The sequence below is a fragment of the Drosophila simulans genome, chromosome 2R (genome assembly GCF_016746395.2).
Source record: "Drosophila simulans strain w501 chromosome 2R, Prin_Dsim_3.1, whole genome shotgun sequence".
Classification (NCBI taxonomy): domain Eukaryota; kingdom Metazoa; phylum Arthropoda; class Insecta; order Diptera; family Drosophilidae; genus Drosophila; species Drosophila simulans.
In genome coordinates, this window is record NC_052521.2 from 6,230,238 (window position 1) to 6,258,128 (window position 27,891).

The 27,891-nt window shown below is 48.9% G+C and overlaps 1 protein-coding gene across 13 annotated transcripts; it reads left to right on the forward strand.

Moving 5' to 3' along the window:
- The first annotated feature begins 277 nt into the window (after positions 1-277).
- On the forward strand, positions 278-27,826 carry LOC6733605 (ryanodine receptor). Of its 13 annotated transcripts, none has more exons than XM_039292674.2 (28): positions 278-378; positions 2,763-2,930; positions 5,617-5,820; positions 6,105-6,116; positions 6,762-6,839; positions 6,891-7,279; positions 7,344-7,868; positions 7,928-8,052; positions 8,111-9,533; positions 9,590-10,193; positions 10,329-10,428; positions 11,941-12,145; positions 12,200-12,956; positions 13,016-14,175; positions 14,389-14,583; positions 14,656-14,771; positions 15,101-17,373; positions 17,896-18,375; positions 18,968-19,105; positions 19,259-19,545; positions 19,607-21,704; positions 22,485-22,594; positions 22,806-23,151; positions 23,364-23,664; positions 23,947-24,057; positions 24,115-24,534; positions 24,598-24,799; positions 24,863-27,826. In XM_039292674.2, exons 2-28 carry the CDS (start codon positions 2,877-2,879, stop codon positions 27,540-27,542), a joined length of 15,393 nt encoding a protein of 5,130 aa, XP_039148608.1. In that variant the 5' UTR covers positions 278-378; positions 2,763-2,876; the 3' UTR covers positions 27,543-27,826. The 13 variants fall into 13 exon arrangements, with proteins under 13 accessions (XP_039148608.1, XP_016026564.1, XP_039148613.1 ...); XM_016167670.3 differs by lacking the exons at positions 10,329-10,428; positions 22,485-22,594 and adding exons at positions 10,669-10,768; positions 22,052-22,164 and having other exon boundaries at positions 14,431-14,583; XM_039292679.2 differs by lacking the exon at positions 6,105-6,116 and adding an exon at positions 23,224-23,244 and having other exon boundaries at positions 14,431-14,583; positions 19,271-19,545.
- Positions 27,827-27,891: the final 65 nt, after the last annotated feature.

Here is a 27,891-nt window from a genome sequence, read left to right on the forward strand (position 1 = left end):
ATCAAAATGTAAATTGTAAGACATCATAAATTTAAGTAAGGGATATTTCACCTATATTATTTTATTTTAATTTAACAACATATTGTTTTTCATTTCTTCTTATTATCGATGTTAATGAGACACTAGGTAACGCTCTCTGAATATTCACTATGTGTTCTATAGTACTATTCGCTCCTCCGAATGGAAATCCCTTTCCTGCGAGAACCGACCCACTGTGCCGGCTGCTGCGTACTGCGTGCCGCAGTGCCTTCTGCGCTCGCCGAGCGTCCATTCTCGCCGCTCGGCACCCATGCCACATCGCATCGCCTATCATTCTGCACTCGTGGTCGCCGCCGACGGGGCTCGTCGTCAGTCTAGAGAGTAATATCGACACGAAAAGTAAGTTCGCCGTGCTTCTGCTGGCCCACCAGCATCGAGTATAGAATCTATATGTGCGGCAGACCCTCGAAACGGGTGGAAAACGTGGAAAATCCATGGCGGAGCTGGCCATTTCCACGCGCCCTCGACGAGCACGTGGCGGAGTTGGGCTCCAGGCGGAAAATGGCGGTGGTGTGCGCGTTGCATAAGATTTGCAATTATAATTCCGACGATTCGAATAAGTAAAATATGAAAATTTGATGAAAAATTCGGAAAGTGCTCTAGTTTTGTGCGCTGCCCAGGCCTTTGCGTGTGATATTTTTGGACATGTGTGCGCCTTCGGCAACGGCTCCGCGTCTTCGGGTCTTCTTCGGGCCGCGGTGGAGACCAAAAATAAACACACGACACCGCTGAAAGCCAGCGAAATGTTGGGGTTTTCAAAATCTAAGATCTATCGTTCGGTTTGAAAAAAGCAAAGCAGCAAGAAAAATACCTCTCTAATGAACAATCCCTAGTGGTGCGCCGGGCGTTCTACATATTTATGTATGAACATAGATATATGGTGGATATCGTGCGTTTCAGTGCGGGTGCTGCCGGTTCAGCAAAATGGCGGAGGTGGAGGCGGGATTGCGTGCCATCGGACCCTTGGATTACCGATGGCCGCCTTGTCCCCGAGTCCCTCGGTTCGCAGACTGACTGCCGCCAGTGAAATCAGTAAAGATATGAGAAAAGTCCTTGCCCAAGGAGAAACGCAACCGGCGAACCAGAGAGCAATTAATTAGAACTCGTCGCCGGTACTCTCGGGAAATCGCAGCATGCCAGTGGCAACATGTTGCACATATAGCCACAAATATAAGTGCGACGACCACTAAATATATGCATCGCGTGTGTTTGCCAGCTTGTCGACAAAGTAACGCTGGCACCTGCCCAAAAACATACTAGACACCCATCGAAAACATCACGCTAAAAAGCGGAAATTAGGGAAACATTTGATTAGCCGAATCCAAGGCACTTAATTAACACGATTGCCCATGAAAACGAGTACAAAAGTACATATATACACGCGATTAAGATCAGGCAATCCTTTCGATTTTTTAATACCATTGATCAATGACCTCTATTATTTTTACTTGTGCTTGTTTTTAGTTTTTTGACATCCAACATAATAAGAAATAAAATCAAGAAAGGAATCAATAATCAATTAAAGGAATTTAACCGAAGTTATATACCTTTTCATTGATTGATACATATTTGATATATAACAAAAAAACTCCTCTATACCAAATAAGAACAAAAACAGTGCAATTAGGATTTCTTTAGTATTAGTTCCAATTTATTTTCCGAGTGTTCCTATAGCAGCTATATTATAAAGTATTTCGATTATAATAAAAAAAAAAGCGAAATTTTATAATTGCACAGAACTGGTCTTTATCGAAGTAATCAACTTTACATAGAAAAACACCTTTTTGCCATTTACATTCAATTTCTTTGTCAGCTATATGATATATTAGTTTGATATGTTGGTACGTTCGATAAAAATTAGAAATAAGACTTCTAGGAAAGTTTCATGCAGATATCTTCGAATCTGAGATACAAGCTTGCACAGAATGTTGATGGTCGAAAAGGCATTATTTACTGCGTTGTAAATCTCTCTATTGATCGAGTTATAATATTATTAAAATTGCTGTTATAGAACATGCGCAACTACATGCATACATATTGTATACACACGTCCTTTAAAGTGATTTTAGTACTCATCCAGACAAGATCGTAGTAATGGAAAGCGTTCTTAAGGATTTTTAATGCAAATTGTCATATTTAGTAACATAGGATTCAATACTGCTCTTTAATATGTTTGGAGACTAATGTTTGCATATTTACAAATATTGAGAGTGATTTATTATTAACCTTAATATATATTAAAAAACACTTCGCCAAGTAAATGTACTTTTTCATTTCATTTCGTTCATTTTGGCCTTTTGCCTGCTAGTGACATACAAACAAATATCTACATAAATTCCTGAATAATTACAAGTGTAAAAAACAATCGAAAATTCGCGGCGAATTGGCAAGTGACACAGAAAGAGCAGAGAGCAAGGCAAATACAAACGTATCCGCAGTACCGAGTGAATCAGCTGTTCGCACGAAAAAGCAAGACAAACAGCCGAGCGAGAGAGTGCGAGAGAAAGTGCTCTCTCCACTCTCCGTTGGTCCGCGAGTGGGTGAGCGTGTGTATGTTCGCGATGAAAAGAGCGAGTGGAAGGCGATTCGCGAAATATAAACAAAAGTTCGTGCCACTTGAGTTCTGTCCGCCCATTAAGAAACCGTCGCCGACAACCATTCCCACCAGTGACGAGTGTAAACAATGCATTTCTAACCGTAAACATATTCCCAATCTTTCGAAGGAAATTATACCGAGTCGGGTGACCGAGGGAAATCCCAGAACAATTGAATTCAAACGCCGCTGCGATATAAATTCCGATTTGGAGGCGCTGCGGTCGTTGCGTTAACCAAACGAAATGGCTGAGGCGGAGGGAGGCTCCGAGCAGGATGATGTTTCATTCCTGAGAACGGTAAGTACGGAACAGGATATCACAGCCCCAACGCTAGTGGAGGTTATAGGAAACAGATTGATTGTCTCTAACGGTAGCCAAAATTTGTTCAACAAGTTTGAAACTATTGCACTACGCAGAAAATTCTGTTTGGCAATTAATAATTATGTTGCCACAAAGAATTGAAAAAAGTAAAAATAATATCTGAAATGATTTTCTACCAAGGCTTTGACTAGTATCTACTCTACATATTTGCGCTTTCTTATAATAAATTTACCAGTATCTGAAGAAACCTTAAACTAATTACAGCTTGCAGGCTTTAGATTAAAATCTAGTACTTGTGATAGATTTAAAGCAAATGAATTCCGAAAGAAAACTGATTTCAGGCCAATTTTAAAGGCCAGTTCGTTTTGAAATATGAGAGTAGCCTGCACATCCAATGACAACAGCAGATCATCTAAAATCAATTACGTCCACTCAATAAAATCCATGGGGATTTTTCACAATTGGTGTCATAAAATATCCCTCCATCCATAAAAGATATCCTGCCTCGTTTCCCCGGCTACGCAATACAGCTGTATATGTATGTAATGCATATTTATAGGCGCCCCTAACTTTTGTTTATGGCACACAATAAATACGAAGCCCAAGTCACAAATTCAATCACGGCCACCAGGAGCTTTAGCTTTTCGTCTGATTCCACTTTACATAGCCAGCTGGTTTTGGGAACGGGATGGGGAGGAGTAGGTGGAGGGAGAAGGATTCCTCGATGAACACATCGTCAACTGACAAATGCCTCCATATATCAATGCCCACAGCTGGTGCGCCAAATGACAGCCATTATGGGGTATAAGTAAATAGTGTTGCTTCCTTGTGCTCACGCCCACGTGCCACACCCCCGCCGACGACGCAAGGGCCCACGCCAACTGGGGGTCAGCGAGGTCAGCAGCAGCGACACCTTGCCGCAATAAATAAATACGTTTGGGGGCAAAAGTTGAGTTTACACATCGCAGCCACACGGACATCCGTGTAACTTTGTATCTCTTTGTGGGCCCGCAGGCTCAATTCCCACACACCGCAACAGAAATTCAATAAATACCGAAGACCCGGCAGGGACACAGGACTCCAGGTCCCCGGGGAAGTCCCTGCGCCGCCCTTGAAGCGAAGTCGATGTCAAATTACGCTTATGGCCTCCCCAAAAACTTTACAGTTCACTAGCGAGTGACCCGAAAAGTGCAAGTTTGCAAAAACATTTATCGAAATGAAGTCAAATGCAAATTGAGTCATTGAGCAGTGCAGTTTTTGGATGCCCAAAACCAGGATGTGGTCGGATTTAAATTTTAAATAGATGGGCCCAGAGACAATGATGCTGCAGTGTCAGGACTCGGCACTTCATTCGCATTTAAATTATGCAAATTGCTCGATTCGAAATCCATTACCGTTCATTTAACTTCGACTACACACAACATCACCGGTCCAAAATCACAACCGTTGGGTGGGGGAGTGGGTGTGGACAACCAGCCATACCACACCACCCACCGACCCGTCGGCCGTTCATTTGCACATTTAGTGCCTTGTAACAATTCCCCCAATTTGCGTGTGCATCGCCCGGCTGATGCTCCATGCCCAAAAGGATGCAGATGGAGCTGGCGAGTCGAATGTGTCGGCAAATGCCAATTGGTATTGCGGTGGCTTGCCGGTCGGAATTGTTGCCAAAGTCTCATTAAAATTGCAGCACAACTTTGGGCCTCTTAACGACTTAATTGTTGCCTAAACTATCCTTCCATTCCTTAACTCAATGCTAGCCCTCTGTGCACATGAAGGTTTCCAGGATTTCTAACTTGAAAATCACCTTGGGTAGGCTTCCTTAAAGAACAAAGTGAAATCGCTGAAATACGGAACCCAATTCTTTACAAAAGGAAGTACAACGATTTTGAAGATATGTAAGCACACAAGCGTCACCTAGCAGCTGTTGTATAAATGACAATTCGATTAATAACCAACAAAAATTCAATTTTGTCCGTTCCGATAAATTTTTGGCATATTGCTATGTTTAGCAAAGCTGAACATTTTAACGTTTATTCAAAGAGTAATAGATATACAAACAGATATACTTCTGTCTGAAGTATTATATATTAAAAATATTTAATTGTATCCGTTAATCAGTATATATGGGTTATCTAGATTCCTTTAAAAGTTTGTTGCAGTTGAGTGGATTATTTCTGACCTCATAATATTTTTAATTCTTTATCAGGATACTTCGACGATTCTATACATTCGTCAGACTTACGAGATCTCTAAAACTACACACTTAACTACTTAAAGTTGGCTAGCACAATCAGAAATCAGATTATTAAGATTACGATTACGACGATCTTCATTGCGATAGAATTTAACAATGACGCCGTTATCCGTAGATAAATACCTTATTATATTTTCATCTATATTTGATTAGCTCAGTACCATATTTGAGGTACCAAATTGAGATGTACTAATAATTTTGATCTCAAAATTAAATGCTTGAACACATGTACCTATTTGAGTTACAGTTTTACAATTAAGTTTCTTAACCTTTAATAAGCATGAAACGGGTCTACTTTCTTCATCTTTCCGATGTCATATACATATTTTATACACTGTTAATTAATGTGTATGTAGAACATAATATTAACACTAAATATTATTCCTTTTACGGCTGCCATTGTAGGAGGACATGGTCACGCTCTCCTGCACGGCGACGGGGGAGCGTGTCTGCTTGGCCGCCGAGGGATTTGGCAACCGGCACTGCTTTCTCGAGAACATTGCCGACAAGAACGTGCCGCCGGATCTTTCGCAATGTGTCTTCGTCATCGAACAGGCGCTGTCCGTGCGAGCTTTGCAGGAGTTGGTGACGGCGGCCGGATCCGAGACTGTAAGTATAGCCCCTGGAAGCCGTTCAACTCGGATGTACGTCATTTCATTTCGAAACCAAGGGAATCCCGAGCATTCATACCGTGTAGTAGTCTGTCCCGCCATTTTTGTGTTGTGATCCTTGTTGCTTCGATTTCCCTAGACTAAGATCATATAAGTTCCCCCGATAGATAGGTTCTTGCATGCCCCTCTCTGTGATCTTCCCGTTTTTCTCTTCTTCTACACATTTGTAACCTATCAATTTTTCGTTATTTTTCAAAATTTTTCTAAATACCCACAAAACAGGATAGTCGACTTGTAAGTATACCTTTCAATTCTTCTTCTTTACTTGTATCGCGCTTCTATATCTCTTCTACTCTCTATCTTTCTCACTCTGTCTGTGTAAAGTAGCGCTCGTTCTGTCTCGCTCTGCTATTGCTTTCTTTGTCACATCTCTGCGGGAAATAATCCCCTAAAACTGAGCTTGTGCTCACCTATTTTCCCCGACCAGAGATTCAAGTCGCGTAAGACTAGGCCCACAAGCCTGGATCTTGCAGCTCCTAACTCAGCAGTGATTAAAATTGAGTACACTTGGACTACGGATTGTACGATTATCTTAGCCCTCTTTAATACAAAGAAGAAATCAAGGCCTCACAAACTGAAATATTCTTGAATTTTATATTATCATTTGAAAGAATGAAAATGATACAAAGTAAAAATTATGTTTATAATGAAGTCTACACTTCCCTCACAATTAAAAAATGGTTCAGTTTCTTCTTTGCTTGACTGTACTCCATAGATCTAACCATCAGCAACCACGAGCACTTGCATCCTAACTTCGTGAATACGTAACACTTTCCACTGTTATGCAGTAGTTTGTAGATTGTAGTCTTACCAATCCCTAGAACCAGCTGTCTGTAGACAGAGCTAACACTTTCTAATGGCTTTTCCACAAATTCCTAGGGCAAAGGCACAGGATCGGGACACAGGACATTGCTCTATGGCAATGCCATTTTGCTGCGACATCACAACAGTGATATGGTGAGTACTGAGTACCGGCAAGAATAAATCTAACAAGCTTACGCTTTGCAGTACTTGGCCTGTCTGTCCACCTCGTCGTCGAACGACAAGCTGTCCTTCGACGTGGGCCTGCAGGAGCACAGCCAGGGAGAGGCTTGTTGGTGGACCGTTCATCCGGCGAGCAAGCAGCGCTCTGAGGGCGAGAAGGTGCGCGTCGGAGATGACCTGATCCTGGTGTCGGTGGCCACCGAACGTTATTTGCATACGACCAAGGAGAACGAGCAGTCCATTGTAAACGCCAGCTTTCACGTGACCCACTGGTCCGTGCAGCCCTACGGCACGGGCATCTCTAGGATGAAGTACGTGGGCTATGTCTTTGGCGGCGATGTGCTGCGCTTCTTCCATGGCGGCGACGAGTGCCTGACCATACCGAGTACATGGGGTCGTGAGGCGGGACAAAAGTAAGTGAATCACTCGGAATGCCTTTGGTCACTGTACTAAAGTACCCTTTCAATCCCCCGACAGTATTGTTATTTACGAGGGCGGCGTGGTCATGGCACAGGCGAGGTCCCTGTGGCGCCTGGAACTCGCACGAACCAAGTGGACTGGTGGCTTTATCAACTGGTACCACCCGATGCGCATTCGCCACATAACCACTGGACGCTACTTGGGCGTCAACGACAGCAACGAACTGATTCTGGTTAAGAAGGAGGAGGCTTCGATTGCCACGACGACTTTCTGCCTGCGGCAGGAAAAGGACGACGAGAAAAAGGTGCTGGAGGACAAGGACCTGGAGGTGATCGGCTCGCCGATCATCAAGTACGGCGACACTACCGTCATCGTCCAGCACTGCGAGACTAGCTTGTGGCTCAGCTACAAGAGCTACGAGACGAAGAAGAAGGGCGTAGGAAAGGTGGAGGAGAAGCAGGCCATCCTGCACGAGGAGGGCAAGATGGACGATTGCCTCGACTTCTCGCGCTCCCAGGAGGAGGAGTCCAAGACGGCTCGTGTCATCCGCAAGTGCAGCAGCCTCTTCACCCAGTTTATTACGTAGGTGACTTGGAAGTTCTTTACGAGTGATTTCCTCATCGTATTCGCGTGCATTTCAGGGCCTTGGAAACACTGCAGTCAAATCGCCGACACTCCATTTTCTTCCAAAAGGTCAACCTCAACGAGATGGTCATGTGCCTGGAGGACTTGATCAACTACTTTTCGCAACCCGAAGACGATATGGGTAAGATCATTCAAAACATGACCCTAAGATGTTCAATAAAACCTCAACTAATTTCCAGAGCACGAGGAGAAACAGAATAGATTCCGTGCCCTGCGCAACCGACAGGATCTGTTCCAGGAGGAGGGCGTGCTCAATCTGATCCTGGAGGCCATTGACAAGATCAACATAATCACCTCGCAGGGCTTCCTCGCCAGCTTCCTGGCCGGCGACGAGACCGGCCAGAGCTGGGATCTCATTTCCACCTATCTGTACCAACTCTTGGCCGCCATCATCAAGGGCAACCACACGAACTGCGCCCAGTTCGCGAACAGCAACCGACTCAACTGGCTATTCTCGCGTCTCGGTTCCCAGGCCTCCAGCGAGGGTTCCGGCATGTTAGACGTACTCCACTGCGTGCTGATCGATTCGCCCGAGGCGCTGAACATGATGCGGGATGAGCACATCAAGGTGATCATCTCGCTGCTGGAGAAGCACGGCAGGGACCCGAAAGTCCTGGACGTTCTGTGTTCCCTGTGCGTGGGTAATGGAGTGGCGGTGCGATCCTCCCAAAACAATATTTGCGACTTTTTGCTGCCAGGCAAGAACCTGTTGCTACAGACGCTCCTGGTGGACCACGTGGCCAGCATCCGACCGAACATCTTCGTGGGCCGCGTGGACGGCTCTTCCATGTACCAGAAGTGGTACTTCGAGGTGACCATGGATCACATCGAACAGACCACGCACATGATGCCCCACCTGCGCATTGGCTGGGCTAATACTTCCGGGTATGTACCGTATCCCGGAGGCGGCAAGAAGTGGGGTGGCAATGGAGTAGGCGATGACCTGTACTCCTTTGGATTTGATGGTGCCTATCTTTGGACCGGTGGCCGCAAAACACTAGTGGTGGACGCGCTGCCCGAGGAGCCCTTTATCCGGAAAGGCGATGTTGTTGGCGTTGCCATTGATCTTTCTGTGCCCATCATCACGTTTACATTTAACGGAGTAAAAGTGCGCGGTAGCTTTAGGGACTTCAACCTGGATGGAATGTTCTTTCCCGTGATGAGTTGCTCATCAAAACTAAGCTGTCGCTTCCTTTTCGGAGGGGATCATGGTCGTTTGAAGTTCGCCCCGCCCATGGGATTCTCTGCACTCGTGCAGTGTCTCATGCCGCAGCAGATCCTCAGTCTGGATCCCTGCTTCTACTTTGGTAATCTTAGCAAGAATGTTTTGGCCGGACCTTGGCTTATTGAGGACGACACTGCTTTTGTTCCGAAACCCGTGGATACCACGGGTGTGACATTGCCAAGTTCTGTGGACCAAATCAAGGAGAAGCTGGCGGAGAATATCCACGAGATGTGGGCTCTGAACAAAATCGAGGCGGGCTGGTCGTGGGGCGAGCACCGTGATGACTACCACCGCATCCATCCCTGCCTCACCCATTTCGAGAAGCTTCCGGCGGCGGAGAAGCGATACGACAATCAACTGGCTGTGCAAACGCTAAAGTAAGTTGCCTTACTCTTGAGGAAATTAACCATTACTGACCTTCTTTCCTCCACAGGACGATTATCTCACTGGGATACTACATAACCATGGACAAGCCACCAGCACGCATTCGCCCAGTGCGCCTGCCCAACGAGATCTTCATGCAGGGCAATGGCTACAAGCCGGCTCCACTTGACCTAAGCGCCGTAACACTGACCCCCAAGTTGGAGGAGCTAGTGGACCAGCTGGCCGAAAACACCCACAATCTATGGGCACGGGAACGCATCCAGCAGGGTTGGACATATGGACTGAACGAGGATAGTGAAAACCACAGGAGTCCACATTTGGTGCCCTATGCCAAGGTGGACGAGGCTATCAAGAAGGCGAACAGGGACACAGCGTCGGAGACAGTGCGAACGCTCCTGGTTTACGGATATGTGTTGGATCCTCCGACGGGCGAGGGAACGGAGGCACTTCTGGCCGAGGCACAACGCCTCAAGTTCGCCGGATTCCGGACTTACAGAGTGGAGCGCAACTATGCCGTGACATCGGGCAAGTGGTACTTCGAATTCGAGGTCCTCACGTCCGGACCCATGCGAGTGGGTTGGGCCCGGGCCGATTGCTATCCGGGAGCGATGCTGGGCAGCGAGGACACCAGTTGGGCCTTCGATGGACACAATGTGAGTATGAGGAGGGCAGGGGTCTCCATGCCGAGGGTCATCCATTTGATGTAGGCTAGGGAGGGTTGGAAGGGACTGCGGTAACGCCTAATGCCAGATCGACTCAAACCAAAACCCACAACCCCGTGATTATAGGTGACCAAAATGCACGCCGGATCCATTGAGCACTTCGGAGTGCGGTATGAGGCTGGCGATGTCATTGGTTGTTTCATCGATGTCAAGGAGCAAACGATCAGTAAGGACCTAGACGCCCTAGCAGCGTGCCTCAACGTTGATTTTATTTACTTTGATCGAACGCATTTTGTTTAACTCAACTCTCAACTTAATCAACGATTTCGTTCTTCTTTGATTTGTTAATTTAGCGACACTCTCTCATTTATACGATCATTAACAAGCTACCAGCAGAGTAAAGAGTAGGGCCCACTTGATCGATCGAATCGCGACTAAATCTCGGCACTTGCCACTCAATTTTTAGGAAGAGAAAGTCTACGGTGGCGTCAGTGAATCCTTTGGTAAACAGTGCGGCCCCGGGGACATAGTCGGCGTCTTTCTAGACCTGGCCGACCACACAATTAGTAAGAACTGCTCGCTCCCCTGTTGTAATGTCAAATCCTCTAAGCAGCCCCAAGGAATGTCCACCTCCGTGCTTTTCATATCTACTAAATGTGAACCAGAGCCACCGGATAACCGAGTGCCGCAGGTCCAGCGATGCGAGGGCCATGTGGTATCCACGCATTCACCTCAATATAGATACCCTGCAAAAGCGACCCATAGATACCCATAAAGACCGAACCTCATATAGTCGACTTTAGGTCAATTTAAATCGCATTCGAAATTGGTACATCGTTTCTCAACATATTGATCTCCATAATTTTGCAATTTAGAAAGGGGTTATCATTTGAAAACAGCGTTGTAACAATATTCGCATCTTTAATCATCTAAAGATCAAAATCATTTTTGTGTTCAAAATGGTTACTCTTATCAATTCCAGGGTAAGAACTTTTTTTAAAACTTGAACTGGACATACATTTAAGTAATCAAATCCAGTAGATCAGCCATATTAGACACGACAGACAACGAATCGTCCGACAAATGCATAAGTCCATCAATGCCAGCTTCTCGTAGACTCTCACTTTCGATCCAGACTATCCAATTCCCATGCTCTAATGTCCAACTATTGTTACTTTGAACACCTCGAACGCCTAACAAGGAGCGAGGCGCCTGGTTAGCGACCTGGGTGCCTGAGGAGCAGGTGACACATCAGCTCATCCCCAAGCTTTTTACTCTCTCGTAACTGCCTGTAATTACAAACGACACGTACCTAACTTACTTAACCAATAGCAATTCAATCCAGTTGTACAATATTTAGCATGAGAGCTAACCACAAGTACTTAATAGCTTGCTTGACATTATAATCCTAGCTTTGCCTCCTAACTCGAAACCCAACCAGTTAAACACTACTCTAGTCCAGACATGATAACAATATAACATAGTCTAATGCAAGTCTGCTGCAAGGCGAATCAAACGCCAATTAATACGCACGCATTTCCTAGAGGAATTAAAATTGCTTAATGGATTCCGGACGAACGATACAATTCCGGATACGGATACGGTTCTCAGGCCAAGGCCCGTTCGGAATTCATTGAGGAGCTGCTTGGTTCTTGGTTATTATCAATATGCTCATCATTAGCAACCGCCCAGCCAACCCAAGCCCCTACCCCATTAACCGTAATCAATCGTTGTGCAGGCTTCTCGTTGAACGGAGAACTCCTGATGGACGCGCTGGGCGGCGAGACGACCTTTGCCGACGTAACCGCCGAGGGGGTGGGCTTCGTGCCCGCCTGCACCCTGGGAGTGGGCCAGAAGGCGCGCCTCATCTACGGCCAGGACGTGGACTCACTCAAGTTCTTCACCACCTGTGGCCTGCAAGAGGGATACGAGCCCTTCTGCGTGTAAGTACTCGGAATACATTATATAATTACATTCAATTTAAATGTTACCTGCAGGAACATGCGTCGCCCGGTTACACACTGGTACACCAAGGACCAGCCCATTTTCGAGAACACCGAGGAGATGCCCGACTGCCGCATCGATGTCACTCGGATTCCCGGCGGCGCCGACACTCCGCCACACTTAAAAATCTCGCACAACACCTTCGAGACCATGGAGAAGGCCAACTGGGAGTTCCTGCGTCTATCCCTGCCCGTGACCTGCATGGGTGAGTTCATCAGCGAGCAGGAGAAGGCCAGACGCTGGGACGAGATTAAGAACCGGCAGTACCGACTCATGCGCGAGGCGGAGATTGCTGCCCAGATGCAGGTCCAGACACAGGCCGCCCACATGGACCACATGCTGAAAGGTGGCTTCAATATGAACGACATCAAGGGCTTGACCCGTAATTTCGATGAGCACGCGGATGCTGAGGCAGATCACATGATGCGAGGACCCAACCGCCCGCCTCGCAAGGGATCTCTCACCCGCAACATAACTTTCGAAACAGACATGTCTGCCGCCCTGGACGAGATGCAGCGATCCACGTCCGTGCTGGACATGAACGGCCTGGGCGAAGAGATGGATGACAAGAAGAAGCGTGGCCGCAGCCCCTTCAAGTTCTTCTCGAAGAAGTCGCGTGACCAGAGTCGCGAAAAGATGGGTGCTCGCACCCTGGACACCTCTCTGGAGCGTCGAAATACCGTTGCTCATGGACGGAACGTGGTTAACCAGCAGATGACCACACGAGCTCCAACTCTGCGGTTAAATAATGTAAGTTGTAATTTTTTAGTTACGTTATAATGATTATTGGATGCCAAACACTATCTTAGGCCGAAATCCCTCCCAGCCCTGTGCCCCAGGGACCAAAACAGTTGAGTGGCTCGAATCTTGGCCAACAGCCGGTGGAAACTTCGGGTGACGAGATGTTCGATGCCGAGTGCCTCAAGTTGATCAACGAGTATTTCTATGGAGTAAGAATCTTTCCCGGTCAGGATCCCACGCACGTGTACGTCGGTTGGGTGACCACGCAGTATCACCTGCACAGCCGTGAGTTTAACAAGAACAAGGTTCGCCGTGGGTCAGTCTACATCGAGGATGACTACGAGATGGCCATCGAACGGATTGACCGACAGAGTTGCTATGTGGTTCGAGCGGACGAGCTCTTCAACGAGGTTACCCAGGATGCCTCAGGCAAGGGAGCCTCCCAGGGCATGTTCGTTGGCTGCTTCGTGGACACAGCCACTGGCATCATCCGCTTTACTTGCGAGGGCAAGGACACCTCTCACCGCTGGATGATGGAGCCAGACACCAAGCTCTTCCCGGCCATTTTCGTGGAGGCCACCAGCAAGGAGATCCTCCAGATCGAGTTGGGACGTACCCCTACCACATTGCCCCTTTCAGCGGCTGTACTGCCCACCAGTGACAAGCATATAAATCCACAGTCCCCGCCGCGTCTGAAGGTCCAGTGCCTGCGTCCACATCAGTGGGCTAGAGTTCCAAATACCGCACTCCAGGTGCATGCGCTTAAACTATCCGACGTGAGGGGTTGGTCCATGTTGTGCGAGGACCCCGTGTCCATGCTGGCCCTGCACATCCCAGAGGAGGATCGCTGTATAGATATTCTGGAGCTCATCGAGATGGACAAGCTTTTGTCCTTCCATGCCCACAGTCTAACGCTCTATGCGGCTCTTTGTTACCAATCCAATTACAGAGCTGCCCATGCCCTGTGCCAGCATGTGGACCAGAAGCAGCTGCTCTACGCCATCCGGTCGGAGTACATGAGTGGACCACTGCGGCAGGGCTTCTACGACCTGCTTATTGCCCTGCATCTGGAGTCTCATGCCACAACCATGGAGGTGTGCAAGAACGAGTACATCACACCGCTGGGAGCCGAACTCAAGGAACTGTACTCCGAAGAGGAGATGCAGCACTCACTGAGATCCCTGGTTACGGAGTCAGTGCGTCCGCAGCTGCGGATGACGGAGATCACGTGAGTTGACCATTTACGGCTTTTCGCTCAACCCACAATGCACAGATTTCCCGATCACTGCTCGGGATGGGGACATGGCATTCTGATTATCCTTTCGATTTTGTTCACATCCCAATCTGTTTCGAATCTCCCGGTCCTGCATCTGATCCAACACAACACCTGATCCATCGAACCTCCTGCACCGACACAACAACAACAACTACACCCGTCCAGACCCCCTGTGATTGCAACATCTAGTATGCCAAGTGTTTCCAGCGAACCGATCCCCGACATCGACCAATTGTACTCCCCGAAGTTCCCCCTAGAAGTAGTCAGGCAGTTTGTCATGGAGGCGCTGAAGGATGCCGTCGAGATCAATCAGGTGCACAACCGCGATCCCATCGGCTGGACCAACGAGAACCTCTTCCTGTGAGTAGCACTTTACCCCGCAAGGCCATAGAACGTCCTTTAGTGATAGCCCCATTCCCGTTCGCCGTGTAGCCCTCTAATCAAGCTCACAGACCGACTACTCTTGGTCGGCGTCCTGACCGACGAAGATGTCCAGCGGCTGTTGGTCATGATCGACCCGGAGACCTGGGACCAAGCCTTTGAGAGAGGTGAGTAAGGATTGATCACAGCTTTGGTCGTCGGCTGGTAAAAGAACACTAGCATTTTAAACAAATTACTTATATGGAGGATGTTTCATCAATTCTTTACTAATACAATAGGATCTATTTATTACTTTTTGAAAAGATAATGCAATGTAAAAAAAACTTTTACAAATAAAGATAAAAATAAAGAAAAAATAAAAAGAGAGAAAGTTAAAGAAAGTTAAAAAGTTCTTCCAATACTCCTAAATAGAAATGAACTACTTTACTGGCAGACCACAGCTTTCAATATGTCTAGGAAACCGAACGCATTCTAATAGAATAATCCCTTATTTCAGAGGGTAAGGATGAGCACCGCAAGGGCTTGCTCACCATGAAGATGGCCGAGGGCGCCAAGCTGCAGATGTGCTACCTGCTGCACCATCTCTACGACACCCAGCTGCGCCACCGAGTGGAGAGCATCATCGCGTTCTCCCACGACTTCGTGGGCGACCTGCAGACCGATCAGTTGCGACGTTATATCGAGATCAAGCAATCCGATTTGCCCAGTGCTGTTGCGGCCAAAAAGACTAAAGAGTTCCGCTGTCCGCCGCGGGAGCAGATGAACCAGATTCTCTGCTTCAAGAACCTCGAACCCGATGACCAGGACAACTGCACCTGTGGCCTTGAGTTGCGCGGACGCCTGGGCGATTTCCACGATTCCCTCATGCAAAAGGTGTCGCTCAATGCTCTCCAGGAGCCGGATGGCGTCGAGGGCACAGCGATCGAGGAGGTGAAGACAGGACCCATCACGAAGATCTACAACTTTATCAACACCGTCAAGGAGCTGGAGGAGGGCCCCAAGGAGGTGGAGGAGCCGGAGAAGAAGACACCAGAGGAGGTGTTCCGCAAAGTGCTCATTAAGACGATCGTCAGCTGGGCCGAGGAGTCACAGATCGAGAATCCCAAGCTGGTGCGCGAGATGTTCAGTCTGCTGCTGCGGCAGTACGACACCGTCGGAGAATTGGTTCGTGCCCTGGAGAAGACGTACGTGATAAACACCCGAGCCCGCGACGACGTGGCAGAGATGTGGGTGGGCCTCAGCCAGATTCGCGCCCTGCTGCCCGTCCAAATGAGCCAGGAAGAGGAGGAACTGATGCGCAAGCGGCTGTGGAAGCTGGTTAACAACGCCACCTTCTTCCAGCACCCGGACCTTATACGCATCCTGCGCGTCCACGAGAACGTAATGGCAGTGATGATGAACACACTCGGACGGAGGGCACAGGCGCAAAGCGATGCGCCCACCCAGACGGAAGGAGCCGAAGGAGCTCCGTCCAAGGAGAAGGACACCTCCCACGAAATGGTGGTAGCTTGCTGCCGATTCCTCTGCTACTTCTGTCGCACTGGTCGCCAAAACCAAAAGGCCATGTTTGATCACTTCGACTTTCTGCTGGACAACGCCAACATCCTGCTGGCACGGCCCAGCCTGCGAGGATCCACGCCCCTCGATGTGGCATACTCGAGTTTGATGGAGAACACAGAATTGGCTCTGGCCCTGAGGGAACACTATCTGGAGAAGATCGCCGTCTACCTCTCGCGGTGCGGACTGCAGAGCAACTCGGAGCTCGTGGAGAAGGGCTATCCGGATCTGGGCTGGGATCCCGTCGAAGGTGAGCGGTACCTGGACTTCCTGCGCTATTGCGTTTGGGTCAACGGCGAGAGCGTCGAGGAGAATGCGAACCTTGTCATTCGACTTCTTATCCGTCGTCCGGAATGCTTGGGACCGGCTCTAAGAGGAGAAGGAGAAGGTCTGTTCCGCGCCATCGTCGAGGCTAATCGCATGTCGGAGCGCATCTCGGACCGCTGCAAGATGCAGGACGAGGCCGAGGGCACCATTGCCGGGCTAAACTTCACACATCCTCTGCCGGAGGGCGAGGAGGACGAGGACTACATCGATACCGGTGCCGCCATTCTGAACTTCTACTGCACCCTGGTGGACCTACTGGGCCGCTGTGCTCCGGACGCTTCGGTCATCGAGCAGGGCAAGAACGAGTCCCTGAGGGCTAGAGCTATTCTGAGATCTCTGGTGCCACTGGAGGATTTGCAGGGGGTGCTCAGCCTGAAATTCACCCTCTCGCAGACGGCCCCCGGCGAGGAGAAGCCCAAATCGGACATGCCGTCCGGCCTGCTGCCCAACAACAAGCAGAGCATCGTGCTCTTCCTGGAGCGCGTCTACGGCATCGAGGCACAGGACCTCTTCTACCGCCTGCTGGAGGACGCCTTCCTGCCGGATCTCCGCACCGCCACCATTCTGGACAAGAGCGATGGATCCGAGAGCGACATGGCGCTGGCCATGAACCGCTACATCGGCAACTCGATCCTGCCGCTGCTCATCAAGCACTCCAAGTTCTACAACGAGGCCGAGAACTACGCGAGCCTCTTGGATGCCACTTTGCACACGGTCTACCGGCTGTCCAAGAACCGTATGCTGACCAAGGGGCAGCGCGAGGCCGTTTCCGACTTCCTGGTGGCCCTCACATCCCAAATGCAACCTGCCATGCTGCTCAAGCTGCTGCGCAAGTTGACTGTGGATGTGTCCAAGCTGTCTGAGTACACCACCGTGGCCCTCCGGGTGAGCATTAGCAACCATTTAAATGTTTTTCACAAGCTTTCGAAGATGTTTAATTTTAATCTGGCAAAGCATTTCTTAGGGTAGCTGACCGATACATATATTGAATATTGAAATAGCCTCATTTTTACTGATATATTTAGACAACAATCTTAGCTTCTATATTAAAAAAGCCATCTAAAATTAATGTGCTTCGCAAGAATTCATAAACTAATCGCACTTAATCTCATTTTAAAATAAAAGCGTCGATATTTTAACAAAATTTTTTTGTTCAATACATTTTCATATTCTGAAAATAGAGTTTTATATTAATTAATGATTTGTTAAGTCCACTTCATTTACTTAAATAACAAACTAATTATACTGAGTATTTATTATTGTGGTTTCCATTTTTCTAATAATTTAAAAGACTAATAAATAATCCAATTAATAGTTAATTAATTAAACAGATCAAAAGATAATCCAATTGACAAACAAGTTAGTTTCTCCATATTAATGCCATATCCCTTGACATCCATCCAATAGCTTCTCACCCTGCACTTCGATCGCTGCGCCAAATACTACGGCTCAACTCAAGGCCAGGGCTCCTATGGAGCCTCATCGGACGAGGAGAAGCGCCTGACGATGCTGCTGTTCTCGAACATTTTTGACTCGCTCAGCAACATGGACTATGACCCGGAACTGTTCGGTAAGGCACTGCCCTGCCTGATCGCCATCGGCTGCGCCCTGCCACCGGACTACAGTCTGTCCAAGAACACGGACGAGGACTACTACGGCCGCCAGATGGGCGCACCGGATCAGCCACAATACATGCCCAATCCGATCGACACCAACAACGTGCACCTGGACAACGATCTCAACTCGCTGGTCCAGAAGTTCAGCGAGCACTACCACGATGCGTGGGCCAGTCGGCGGTTGGAAGGTGGCTGGACCTACGGAGACATCCGATCCGATAATGATCGCAAACATCCTCGCCTGAAGCCCTACAACATGCTCAGTGAATACGTGAGTATATCTAAAATAATATCTAAATCTAAAATAATATCTAAATCCATTTACCATTTAACCAGATATTCTGTTTTCATTTTCCAGCTTTTTATAACAATCTATTAACATTTAATCAAAATCCATTCATTATCGATCATTTATTCTGTTTTCAGTTTCTAGATTTAGCATAAGCTAAGTCACTTAATTATTTGGTCACCATTCTTAAATAATGATTTTTATTGATTTAATTTATTTATTTAATTATTTAGTTCCTAACAACTATTTTCTATATTATTTTAGGTTATTTTGGTGTCACAGATACTTCAAAACTTAATTCAGTATTTCCTAATACTTAATTCAATTTGAAAAGATTGAGTAAAGTAGTTGAACAATTTTTCAATTACCCTTCTTAAACGGACTTACTTCTATGAAAAATGAAGCTTATTTTCTGTGACACTAAAGTTAATTAATTTAATTTTTAATTGTGCTAACTTCATGATTAATCTTTACAAATTAATTCAACAGCTAACTCGAAATCGTTCAAGTAATTCTGTTTAACTAAAACTCTTGTGTATGGAAAGCAAACTTACCACTGAAATCTCATTGGCAGGAACGCGAGCGGTACCGCGATCCGGTGCGGGAGTGCCTAAAGGGTCTGCTGGCCATCGGCTGGACCGTGGAGCACTCCGAGGTGGAGGTGCCGCTGAATCATCGCGGATCGACGCGGCGTCAGTCGAAGCCCCAAATTGTATGTAGCAGCCAAGAGCCTTTTACTAATCCTCGTTTCGAAAATCCTCTAACACACGTTCCAAATTGTCTATCTGTTTTCCAATTGGCTATTCTGCCTTTGTGCCACGCCCACGTCCACGCCCTACACTTTGCCGCCCCCTAACACCGATAGAACGAATTCCAGAACGAGGGCAGCCCGTTCAACTACAACCCGCACCCGGTGGACATGAGCAACCTGACCCTGAGCAGGGAGATGCAGAACATGGCCGAGCGCCTGGCGGAGAATTCCCACGACATCTGGGCCAAGAAGAAGAACGAGGAGCTCAACGGCTGCGGTGGCGTTATCCATCCACAACTGGTGCCATACGATCTTCTGACCGACAAGGAGAAGAAGAAGGATCGCGAGCGCTCGCAGGAGTTCCTCAAGTACATGCAGTACCAGGGCTACAAACTGCACAAGTGAGTAATGGACGAAGACTAAAAGAGTTCCGAAGTCATCTCGTCTTATTCCCGACTTTAGGCCATCAAAGGGAGGAGCTGTGGAGGAGGGCGGTGTAACCCAGGCTGCCGTTGAACTGCGCTTCTCGTACTCCCTACTGGAGAAGCTCATTCAGTATCTGGATCGAGCCACCATCAACATGAAACTGCTGAAGCCATCGACCACGTTTAGTCGCCGCTCATCCTTCAAGACGGCCACCCGGGACATCAAGTTCTTCTCGAAGGTGGTGCTGCCTCTGATGGAGAAGTACTTCTCAACGCATCGCAACTACTTCATCGCCATTGCCACGGCAACCAATAATATTGGAGCGGCCTCGCTCAAGGAGAAGGAAATGGTGGCCTCGATCTTCTGCAAGCTGGCCGCTCTACTGCGTAACCGGCTGAGTGCATTTGGACCGGATGTCCGCATCACAGTACGGTGCCTCCAGGTCCTGGTCAAGGGCATCGATGCACGCACCCTGACCAAGAATTGTCCCGAGTTCATTCGCACCTCCATGCTGACCTTCTTCAACCAGACATCCGATGACTTGGGTAACACGATCCTTAACCTGCAGGATGGCAAGTACAGTCACCTGAGAGGCACTCACCTGAAGACCTCCACATCGTTGGGATATGTAAACCAGGTGGTCTTGCCGGTGCTTACCGCCATGTTTGATCATCTGGCAGCCTGCGACTATGGCAGTGATTTGCTTCTCGACGAGATCCAGGTGGCTTCCTACAAGATCCTCGCTGCACTGTATCATTTGGGTACCGATGGCACCCTGACGCATGACAGGAAGTATCTTAAGACCGAGATTGAGAGGCATAGACCCGCTCTGGGTTCCTGTCTGGGAGCTTACAGCTCCTGCTTTCCGGTGGCCTTCTTGGAGCCCCACCTTAACAAGCACAACCAGTACTCGCTGCTCAACCGTATTGCGGATCACTCGCTGGAGGCGCAGGACATTATGGTCAAGATGGAGAGCTGTATGCCAAATCTAGAGACCATTCTTGCCGAAGTCGACCAGTTTGTGGAGTCGGACAAGACATACAACGATGCGCCTCATATTATCGACGTGATCCTGCCGCTGCTTTGCGCCTATCTACCGTTTTGGTGGTCCCAGGGACCGGATAATGTCAGTCCCACCAGTGGCAACCACGTGACCATGGTCACAGCCGATCACATGAATCCGTTGCTGCGAAATGTGCTCAAAATGATCAAGAAGAACATTGGCAACGATAATGCCCCATGGATGACTCGCATTGCCGCCTATACGCAGCAGATTATCATCAATACGTCGGAGGAGCTTCTCAAGGATCCATTCTTGCCGCTGGCGGAGCGGGTGAAGAAGCGCACTGAGAACATGCTGCACAAGGAGGACAGCATGCGAGGATTCATCAAGTCGGCCACGGACGACACTTCGCAGGTGGAGACGCAGCTGCAGGAGGACTGGAATCTTCTAGTGCGAGACATATACTCGTTCTACCCCCTGCTCATCAAGTACGTGGATCTGCAGCGAAACCACTGGCTGAAGGACAACATACCGGAGGCCGAGGAGCTCTACAACCATGTGGCAGAGATCTTCAATATATGGTCCAAGAGCCAGTACTTCCTTAAGGAGGAGCAGAACTTCATCTCTGCCAATGAGATCGACAACATGGCCCTGATCATGCCAACTGCAACCAGGAGATCGGCCATCTCGGAAGGTGCTCCTGCCGTGGGTGGCAAGGTAAAGAAGAAGAAGAAGAACAGGGACAAGAAGCGCGACAAGGACAAGGAAGTGCAGGCCAGTCTGATGGTGGCCTGCCTGAAACGTCTCCTGCCCGTGGGACTGAATCTGTTCGCTGGTCGAGAGCAGGAACTGGTGCAGCACTGCAAGGATCGGTATCTGAAGAAGATGCCCGAGTACGATGTGATCGAGTTCGCCCGCAACCAGCTGACCCTGCCAGATAAGCTGGACCCCTCGGATGAGATGTCCTGGCAGCATTACCTGTACTCGAAGCTGGGCAAGACGGAGGAACCGGTGGACGAACAGGCGCTGGAGAAGGCCAATGTTAACTCCAACGAGAAGGGCAAGGACAAGACGCAGGAGACGGTGGATCGCATCGTGGCGATGGCCAAGGTTCTGTTTGGCCTGCACATGGTAAGTGCCGGATCAACTCCGTACCAAACGGGATGGGATGTATGGGTGCATCCCAATCTCTATCTCGATCTGTCAAAATTGTAATATTTCAAAATGCACAACTCTGATGCCATCAGTTCGAGTAACTCATCTCTATTGAAACTGTACGGAGCTTTTCTATCTGTGCAACAACTCAAATCTTTCAACTTTAATCTGTTAATCACTCGATCTTTCTTTTCCTCTCGAAACATCAACAACATGATCAACACCAACATCGACATCGACATGCACCCACATCGCCAACTCTTCATCCACCCCGACAATTGTTGACTGAAATGCTGACCGTCCCGTGAACGAAACATTTACAGATCGACCATCCACAACAGCAGAGCAAGAATGTCTACAGGAGCGTTGTGTCGATCCAAAGGAAGCGTGCCGTAATCGCATGCTTCCGTCAGACATCGCTGCATTCTCTACCCAGGTTATTACCGATTGCAGTTAACAGATTGCATCTTACAGATTGCAGATTGCACATTGCAGATTGCCGATTGATTAGCTCTGTGGGAACCAACTAACCATACTAGTGTTCTATAAAGTTTATCTGTCCTAACGCCCATTTTATCATCGTCCTCAATATGGCATCAATCTAATCCGATCCTTTTTTTTAATACTGAATCCCCACTAATAGCTAATGCACTAATGTGAGCGCCGTGTTCTAAACGCCATTTGTATTATTGTATATTTTTATGGACTTGCCGCACGCTTGCTTGCCACTTGCCAATCCGATTCCGAATCCCTTAGGCAGCCAGCTCCAAGAACAGATCCAAGCGGTGGGGTTCAAAGATCTCGGTGGCGCGTCGCCAGGCAGTCATTTCAAGCTTACGCGCCAAGCATCTTTATCGCATGAGCAGGTGGTACTCGTTCTCGTAGTCGCATCGATTGGTTCATCGCCTTCTAGTTTCTTTAATTTTCCACCCCAAGGATCAGCATCAGTTCTTATTTCAACTTTGTGTTGCTCTCTAACTTGAGTTGATTAACCATATGCATGCCAAAGTGTTTTTTTCTAACTATTAGTAGCTATTTCGGCACATATCACTAACTTTTGAACGCAATCCCATCCAGACATCGGGCCTGCAACATCTTCGCGCGATCCTACTACGAGCAGTGGCTGCAGGAGGAGAACGTGGGCCAAGAGGTGATGGTCGAAGATCTGACGCAGACGTTCGAGGACTCCGAGAAATCTAAGAAGGAGGGCGAGGAGACGGACAGCAAGCCGGATCCGCTAACCCAACTGGTTACCACTTTCTGCCGCGGCGCCATGACGGAGCGCAGCGGTGCCCTCCAGGAGGATCTGCTCTACATGTCCTATGCCCAGATCGCGGCCAAGTCCACGGGCAAGGAGGAGGAGGAGGGCGGCGACGAGGAAGGCGGTGAGGGTGGCGAAGAGGGCGAAGGCACCAGCATCCATGTAAGTCGATCCCAACTAACATAGACCCACTAACAACAGCTTAAACCCCAAAACCCGACATGTCTGCTTCAGTGTCGGATGAGGCAGTTAATGGTAACTATTCCTTCGGCTGAAATTACTAAACAACCGCTTTATAATTTTATATATCCCATATACAGCTTTAAGCCCCAATCGTCGATATATTAATAAACCATTCACTAATTCCTCCACAGGAACAAGAGATGGAGAAGCAGAAGCTGCTCTTCCATCAGGCACGTCTCTCCAATCGTGGCGTTGCCGAAATGGTGCTGTTGCACATTTCCGCCTCCAAAGGTATACCTTCGGAGATGGTAATGACGACACTCAATCTCGGCATAGCCATTTTGCGCGGCGGAAACATCGACATCCAAATGGGCATGCTGAACCACTTGAAGGAAAAGAAGGACGTTGGCTTCTTTACCTCCATCGCCGGACTGATGAACTCCTGCAGTGTACTGGACCTGGACGCCTTTGAGCGAAACACCAAAGCAGAGGGTAAGTCCATCCGCCCCATGATCCCACGCGCCCACCTCCTCCAGCTTTGAGTTGCCATGCCCGTCATCTTTGGTTCGAATACTTCTAAGTTCGATTACTCTATTGATTTGTGTCTACTTCCTTCCAACTGATTTCCCAACCACCCAACACCACCATGCCTCGCATGCCATTACCAACCAACCACCAACCCACCAATCCCGTGTACGTGATTCCCGCTATCGTTGTACCAATCCACCCAAATTTGTCACACGAACAAAGAGTATATTCCGAGTGCGGGTGCAGGTCTTGGTGTAGGTTCCGAAGGCGCCGCGGGCGAGAAGAACATGCACGACGCGGAGTTCACCTGTGCGCTGTTCCGGTTCATCCAGCTGACCTGCGAAGGCCACAATTTGGGTGAGTTATAGAAAGAGAGAGTTCAGGACATGTGATCTCTGAGACTATTCCTTACAGAATGGCAAAACTATTTGAGGACCCAGGCCGGTAACACCACCACCGTGAACGTGGTCATCTGCACTGTGGATTATTTGCTGCGTCTGCAAGAGTCCATCATGGACTTCTACTGGCACTACTCCAGCAAAGAGATCATCGATCCCGCTGGAAAGGCGAACTTCTTCAAGGCCATCGAAGTGGCAAGCCAAGTATTCAACACCCTCACTGAAGTCATCCAGGGTCCTTGTACCCTCAATCAGCAGGCCTTGGCACACTCGAGGTTGTGGGATGCAGTTGGTGGCTTCCTCTTCCTGTTCTCCCACATGCAGGACAAACTGTCCAAGCACTCCAGCCAAGTGGATCTGCTTAAGGAACTGCTAAATCTGCAAAAGGACATGATCACCATGATGCTTTCCATGCTGGAAGGAAACGTTGTTAACGGTATGGGAACTGGCATATCTGGATGACTAATGCAGACTAATATCCGAATATCCGAATTAACAGGCACTATTGGCAAGCAGATGGTGGACACGCTGGTGGAGTCGGCCAGCAATGTGGAGCTGATTCTTAAGTACTTCGACATGTTCCTGAAGCTCGCCGACCTTATCGAATCGCCCAGCTTCCACGAAGTGGACATGAAGAACGAGGGTTGGGTGACACCCAAAGACTTTAGGGAAAAGATGGAGCAATCCAAGAACTACACACCGTAAGTGAAGATAAAGTATGGCCAATCGCTGGGTATCACCGATTATAACGCTCCGTTTTACAGGGAAGAAATGGATTTCCTTTTGGCCTGCTGCGAGCGCAACCACGAGGGCAAGATCGATTACCGGGCCTTCGTGGAGCACTTCCACGAACCATCAAAGGAGATCGGTTTCAACCTGGCTGTGCTCCTGACCAACCTCAGCGAGCACATGCCAAACGAACCGCGCCTGGCGCGCTTCCTGGAGACCGCCGGCTCGGTGCTCAACTACTTCGAGCCCTTCCTGGGCCGCATCGAGATTCTCGGCAGCTCCAAGCGCATCGAGCGCGTTTACTTTGAGATCAAGGACTCGAACATCGAACAGTGGGAGAAGCCCCAGATTCGCGAGTCCAAGCGTGCCTTCTTCTATTCCATCGTCACCGAAGGTGGCGACAAGGAGAAACTGGAGGCCTTTGTGAACTTCTGCGAGGACGCCATCTTTGAGATGACTCACGCCTCGGGACTAATGGCCACCGATGATGGCGGTGGCAATGTTAAGCGGGACACTGCCTATAGTTCCTACATGAGCGAGGAAGAGGAGGAGCGAGCTGCTCGTGATCCCATCCGCCGCACCATCACCGCCGTCAAGGAAGGACTGAAGTTCGGAGTGCACATGCTTAGTCCGGCGAACATCAAGCATCAGATCGGAGTGATGCAGACCAAATCCATACCAGAACTCATTGTCGGCTTTTTCAAGATCATCTTTTATATATTTTACTATACCGGATATGCGCACTTCTGCGTGGTGCGTTACATATTTGGCATCCTACTGAACCTGATGCGAGGACCTGCTCCAGAGCAGGAGGAGGAACCGGTGGTGGAGGAGGAAACGTTTGGAAGAGCACTGCCACCGTTGCCGCTTGAAGAACCACCGGGCACAGTACAAGCCTTTGGCCTGGACATCAACAAGGAGGAGAACGGCATGTACAAGGTGGTGGTGCACGAGTCTCCAGCCAATTCCTCGATGGAGGAGGGCGGAGAATCCAGTCCCGAGGACGGAGCAGCTGCCAGCGGCGAATTGGTCGAAGGTGAACCACACCAGGAGCCCATTTCCATTGTGGATCTGCTGGGTGGAGAGGCTGCAAAGAAGGCGGCACAGGAGCGGCAGGAGGCGCAAAAGGCTCAGGAGGCCGCTATGGCCTCCATCGAGGCGGAAGCCAAGAAGTCGTCATCTGCGCCTCAGGAGACTCCAGCCGTCCACCAGATCGACTTCTCTCAGTACACCCATCGCGCCGTTAGCTTCCTCGCCAGAAACTTCTACAACCTCAAGTATGTGGCCTTGGTGCTGGCTTTCAGCATTAACTTCATGCTGCTCTTCTACAAAGTCACCTCATTTACCGAAGAAGCAGACAGCTCGGCCGAGGAGGAGCTCATCCTGGGCTCCGGGTCGGGAGGAGGTGCGGACATCACTGGCTCTGGCTTTGGCGGATCAGGGGACGGGGGATCGGGCGATGGCGAAATGGAGGACGAGATACCGGAACTTGTGCACGTGGACGAAGACTTCTTCTACATGGAACACGTTCTCCGCATTGCGGCATGTCTGCACTCACTTGTCTCCCTGGCCATGTTGATTGCCTACTACCACCTCAAGGTTCCACTGGCCATCTTCAAGCGAGAGAAGGAGATTGCCCGCCGACTGGAGTTCGAGGGATTGTTCATTGCAGAGCAGCCGGAGGATGACGACTTCAAGTCGCACTGGGACAAGCTGGTGATTTCGGCGAAAAGTTTCCCAGTGAACTACTGGGACAAGTTCGTGAAGAAGAAGGTGCGCCAAAAGTACAGCGAGACCTACGACTTTGACTCGATCTCCAATCTGCTGGGCATGGAGAAGAGCACGTTCGCGGCTCAGGAGAGCGAGGAAACGGGCATCTTCAAGTACATCATGAACATCGACTGGCGCTATCAGGTGTGGAAGGCTGGCGTCACCTTCACGGACAACGCCTTCCTCTACTCGCTGTGGTACTTCAGCTTCTCGGTGATGGGTAACTTCAACAACTTCTTCTTCGCCGCCCATCTGCTCGATGTGGCCGTGGGCTTCAAGACCCTGCGCACCATCCTGCAGTCTGTGACCCACAACGGCAAGCAACTGGTGCTGACCGTGATGCTGCTCACCATCATAGTGTACATCTACACTGTGATCGCGTTCAACTTCTTCAGGAAGTTCTACATCCAGGAGGAGGACGAGGAGGTGGACAAGAAGTGCCACGACATGTTGACCTGCTTCGTGTTCCATCTGTACAAGGGTGTGAGAGCGGGCGGTGGCATAGGCGACGAGATCGGGGATCCGGATGGAGACGACTACGAGGTCTACCGCATCATCTTCGACATCACGTTCTTCTTCTTCGTGATCATTATCCTGCTGGCCATTATCCAGGGTCTGATCATCGACGCCTTCGGCGAGCTGCGTGACCAGCTGGAGTCGGTGAAGGACAACATGGAGTCCAACTGCTTCATCTGCGGGATGGGCAAGGACTTCTTCGACATAGTACCGCACGGCTTCGACACGCACGTCCAGAAGGAGCACAACTTGGCCAACTACATGTTCTTCCTGATGCATTTGATTAACAAGCCGGACACGGAGTATACCGGCCAGGAGACGTACGTGTGGAACATGTACCAGCAGCGCAGCTGGGACTTCTTCCCGGTGGGAGACTGCTTCCGCAAGCAGTACGAGGATGAGCTTTCCGGCGGAGGCGGCGGCGGCTAAAGAACAGCGGATTCGCCGCGTCTGCTTTCTGGGCACAATCACACTATCACTGGACGGTCCAAGGACTCTCGGGATCCACTTTTGTATCGGTAATTTGACAACATCTGGAATTTTTACCTAGTCAACTTTAGAAATGTATTTTAAGCAATATCCTACACAATCGTTTTTATGTACGTAGAGGAGTACGACCCGTTTCCAAACTGAAATATTGATGACGATTCTAGCACGTATAACAACAAATGTTCTTAACTCATTTTGAAATAAATCTATTCATTTTGAACGAACCTTTGGTCTTCGATATTTTATTTATTCCCATTTAGATCGTCAAGAAGAACAAATTTTGTTTTGG